Source organism: Hemicordylus capensis, chromosome 7 (assembly GCF_027244095.1).
Source record: "Hemicordylus capensis ecotype Gifberg chromosome 7, rHemCap1.1.pri, whole genome shotgun sequence".
Taxonomy (NCBI): domain Eukaryota; kingdom Metazoa; phylum Chordata; class Lepidosauria; order Squamata; family Cordylidae; genus Hemicordylus; species Hemicordylus capensis.
The window spans coordinates 11,658,279-11,662,909 of record NC_069663.1 but is presented as its reverse complement, the minus strand read 5'-3'; the positions used below and the strand labels follow the sequence as shown (position 1 = coordinate 11,662,909).

The 4,631-nt window shown below is 54.8% G+C and overlaps 1 protein-coding gene across 1 annotated transcript; it reads right to left on the bottom strand.

Moving 5' to 3' along the window:
* Positions 1–844: 844 nt before the first annotated feature.
* TRNP1 (TMF1 regulated nuclear protein 1) lies at positions 845–4,429 on the bottom strand. The gene has a single exon (XM_053268154.1). It carries the CDS (start codon positions 3,993–3,995, stop codon positions 3,414–3,416), a length of 582 nt encoding a protein of 193 aa, XP_053124129.1. The 5' UTR covers positions 3,996–4,429; the 3' UTR covers positions 845–3,413.
* Between the last annotated feature and the right edge of the window lie 202 nt (positions 4,430–4,631).

The window sequence follows — 4,631 nt, the reverse complement described above, 5'->3', positions numbered from 1 at the left end:
ACTAGTTACTATATTAGGGTGCCTTGCAAATACAACAAAAGTAAGATACTCTTTTTCTGACACATTTCAGAACAATAGACAAGTGCAATGTGTGAAGCATTTGGTGCTTAGAACCCTGATATTTTCACTTAAAAAGAAGGACCTGAAACTTGAATCATGCCTTCCACACATAAGCAGTGGATCAAAGACTATTAAAAACTCAAATTTCATGTCATACTTAAAATGCATGTCAGTTTCATGATTCAAGTGTCAAGATCTTGAGAAATCCATATTAAAAACCTGATAGTGTGAAAATCCCATCTCCCTTGCCCCCCACAAATAACCTACTTTTATTCATATTTATAAGACTGCTTGAAATTTAGGGACTTTTTTCGAATCCTGAAATGTCTCTGCCTCCCTCATTTCAAGGAAGTTTCTAGCCCTCATGGTCCCCTGCTAACTGGGCAAAGAGGCACCTTTTACTGTGGTGATTCTCTTTATTTAGTAGGGGGAGAGTAACTGGCCCTATCCACCCCCAGCACAGTACTTCCAGTGACTGTTGCTGGTGTCTATCTTATGTTTCGTTTTAGAATGTGAGCCCTTTGGGGACAGAGAGCCATCTTATTTATTATTTCTCTGTGTAAACTGCCCTGAGCCATTTTTGGAAGGGCAGTATAGAAACTGAAATAATAATGATGATGATGATGATGATGATGATGATGATGATGCATGGAAATAGTGTGGACCTGTGGCAAATGCAAAATAAGCCATTTGAATTGAATCTCCAGTTTTCCTTTTTTAGTCACTCAGTGCCTTAAGAATCCTTTGTCCCCACCCCTCCAGTTCCTGCAAAAGCAACCAAACGTCCACAGAAACTTTCTATTTAATTTTTGCAATCAAAAGGTTATGCTGTATTGCTTGGACTATATATTCCTGTTACATAATGGAAATGTCAGTGTGGAATTCTAAATGCACAGCCTTGCTGCCTAACTGAAACCTAGACCAGCATTATTTCAGCATGTTCAGGGTGGTAAGAATCCCTGCTTTGAATTAAAAATTCAATTAAATCCCTTGGTGAAAGCATATGTACAAGGCTTGGGTGTTTTTACCCTAAGACACCCAAACCTGTTGGGTGCATCAAGGGCACGGTATCCAATGGTAAGATTTCTGTCCAACACCCATTGAAGTGAATGGGATGGTTGCAGGAGCACAGTGGTGGCTCCCATTCATTTAAGTGAGGCTTGAGCAGGAGAACGTCCCACTGATGGTGCTCCTGTCCTTACCCTGTGACAATCAAATGGTAAAAAAACAACAGTTGCCATTACATTAAAAGTGCTACTAAAAAAATCCAGTCTCCATTAGCTAACTGGTGGGGTGGTGCAGTAGGTAGTCCTCATGTGCCATTACATTCAGATTAATTGCCCCCATAAGCTGGACAGATTCTCAACATGAGAAAACAATACTGTCACTGTGTCTTCAGGGCAGAGAGAAACCCCAAATCAGTCCAGTTCAGACCAAACACTATACAAGAGGCAATGAAAGAGTTAATACAATCAGTGGAGGAAAAGCAGTTTCTCAGTTCCACTTCAAGGCAGCTGTCCAAAAGAGTAGGAGGGGCAATTCAGGGTACCTCTGGCTTCGTGCAGCTTCACAGGGATTGCTCTGGTTCCATAACCCAAGTGTCCATAGGCAGACGGGCAAAATTAAGGCAGTTTCCTCAGATCCCATTCCCCGTGACCGGAAAGATCAGAAGCCAAGCACGACTAGGAGGCTGATAGGGTAGAAGCAGCACCTACAGAAGGAGAGCTAGCAGGGAGGTTCCCCAGGGAAGGGAAACTCTTTCTGGCAGGTACCAACATATGGGTAAACCTAGCCTCCTGCATCAAAAGGGCCTACAGCCGAGAATGTGATGTCTGGCTTAACCCTCTTGGCCAGTCCCCACCACTGCTCCCTCTAAGGTGAGCGCACATGCTTGCGCACACAGGTTTTTTAAAAAATGTCAGCTCAGCTAATTTTATATCCTGCTCAAATAGAACCAGGAAGCTCCCACTCTGAACATGTGGGCGCACACACTGCCTTGATGCTGCTGCCTAGAACAAAACTCATTCTCGGGATGAGAATGAAATCAGATGAGGGGAAAATTCGAGGGAGTACTGGTCCCCGCCACCACCCCTGTAAAACATGACTTGCTCTTCTCTTTATGAATCAAAGCTTTGCTCTTCACAGATCCAGGGGAGCAACCAGAGTTTAGGGGGACAACACCAGATCACAGAAAAGTGACCGCTATAGGAGTTATGCAAGCCAGGTTGAAATGTGGCCAGGTTCTGAAGAAACCAGAACTTCTGGTTGCAAGCCAGGGCGTGCAAACTCTCGAACCAGAGAAGAGCAGGAGGTGAGTCCCTGCAGAACAGACGGGCTCTTTCCTCGCTGTCTAAAAGCAGATGGGCACAACCCCCACTCCCCTCCTGTTCCCAGAAGGGCTGCCTAGTGACGCTCCCCCATTTCTTTCTCTCCAAATCCTCAGCGACAGATGCCTCCAATGGGTTCTCCAACTTCGGTCCCCCAGACATCGTTGGACGACAACTCCCATCATCCCCAGCCCCGGGGCACTGTGGGTGATGTGAGCTGTAGTCCAACAGTGTCTAGGGACCCAAGTTTCAGAAGGCCGAGTTTAATTCCAACAAGAACCAGCCACATTTTTGGCCATGAGCAGAGGCTGCAGAGTTGCACACCAAGGCAAAACCAGGCTAGGGTCAGTTCTCACCATCACCTCAGTCTGCTGTCGCCCCTGAAGAGACCCAGCCCTCTCCTGACTTGGGGCCATGCCCACCCAGGATGGCAGCATACCAGGAAGTGCACTAGCCTAGCTGAACCTTGAGCCCCGTCTGGACAGCACCCTAGAAGAAGGGCAGGGCTAGAAGCCGGCCTGCAGCTGATCCCCTTCTCCCCTCCCTGCCACTGGCTGGGAATCGACCTACTGCTGAGCCTTGAGAGCACTGGCAGTCTTCTGCTGCGGGCAATAGCGGCTGGGTGGCGGGGGGGGAGAAACGCCTGCCCCCGCCAGACAACTGGCTCCCCCCCCCTTTCTGTTTCAGAAATCTAACTTGTGGGGCACAGCTCGCTCGTCCAACGCACTTTGCCGCTGCTGTGCTGAGCCTGCCTCCCCTCCGGTTGCTTCCTGGTGTCTCCGCTCTGGCTTCTGGAGGACGAGTCAGAGAATGCGCTTGCCAGAGGAGAAACCAGCTGGGTACTAGCCAGGGTCACCCTTCCCCTCCTGCCTCCCGCCCAGGGCTCTGAGCGCACGGCGCTCGCCCTCGCCGCCTCGGCTATGTCCCAAGGAAGGGCACGCCCCTCCCTGACCCCTTGGCCCCACAGGGCAGTCAGCAACAGGGGGCGCCGCTCCCTCCAAGATCCCCGGCGCTGTGTCCCGCCTTCTAGCGCTGCTGCTGCTGCGAAGAAGAAGAAGAAACCGCCGCCGCCCCTTGCTGGAGACTCCTCTTGAAGGGCGACTCCGGCGGCTCCGACGCGCGGCCGCGGCGCATGCGGCACGCCGCCCAGGGCACGCAGCTGCCCAGGCCCAAGGCGGAGGCCAGCAGGGCCGGCGGCCTGGCCTTCTTGTAGCGCCGCAGGTGCTTCTTGAGGCGCTGCCCGTGCGCCGTCAGGTAGAGCTCGGCCTGCGCCACGCCGCCACCCAGGCGGCCCAGGCTCTCGGCGCGGCTGGCTATGCGCAGCTCGGCCTCGATGAAGACGCGGTGCAGCTGCTGGACGCGGCTCTCCAGCTCCGAGACCAGCTGCCGCCGGCCTTCCGCCTCCAGCAGCCGCCGCCGGGCTTCGGCCAGCTCCAAGGCACCGCGCACCGCCGCGGGCAACGAGGAGGCGGCCGCGGCGCCCCGCACTTCCAGCTCCCGCCTGGCCGCTGCCGCCGCCGCCTGCTCCTGGGGCTTGCCTGCTTCCGACGACCTCCGCGGCGGCGTCATGGCTTCGCCAGCAGGGGGCGCGCTGCCGTGACCGGGCATGGTCGATCAGCGGGTCGTTTGAGACCCGGAGTGTGCTTTGGAGTAGCCGCTGGCTGGCGATGTGCCCTGGGCGCAGTGGGCTCCGCTGGCGCCCCAGCCCCGAGGTTCCCCGCGCCGCCTAGCGATGCCGCAGTTCCTGCTGGTGCTCTTGGGAAGGAAGGACCTAGCTGCTGGGACTGGCGGGTGGCGAGCGAGGGCTCCGCGTTGCTCACCGGGCTGTCACCGGCGGCTGCTGCGGGAATGAAAAAAGCCGGGCGCTCGCTTTGCTCTGTGCCGTTCTGGCGGAGCCGGGAAGAGCTCGGAGCGCTCTTATAACGGGACGGGGCGGGGGGGGGTGTCGGCAGGGAGCTGCCCTGAGCCAGTCACAGGCGCTGCGAGAACATCACTCAGCCCGCGAATCCCCGCCCGCTGCCCACCCATCTCCGAGGCGATGCTCATCCTTTCCCCAGCCCCCTCCACCACCCGCTAATCGTATCACCCGCTCCCTCATCCGCCTGGGGACTCTTTGCGCTTCTCCCACGCACACACCCCTTTCTCTTAGTGAGGTTTCCTTTCCGCCTTGAAAACAGCAAGCGCGACCCCTGACAACCTGCCAGAGAGATGCTGCTCCACCGCCCCGAGTCACGCTGCTTCGCC

Excerpts from the sequence above, each read along its gene's own strand:
- TRNP1 (XM_053268154.1), bottom strand. The coding sequence starts at position 3,995 with ATGCCCGGTCACGGCAGCGCGCCCCCTGCTGGCGAAGCCATGACGCCG.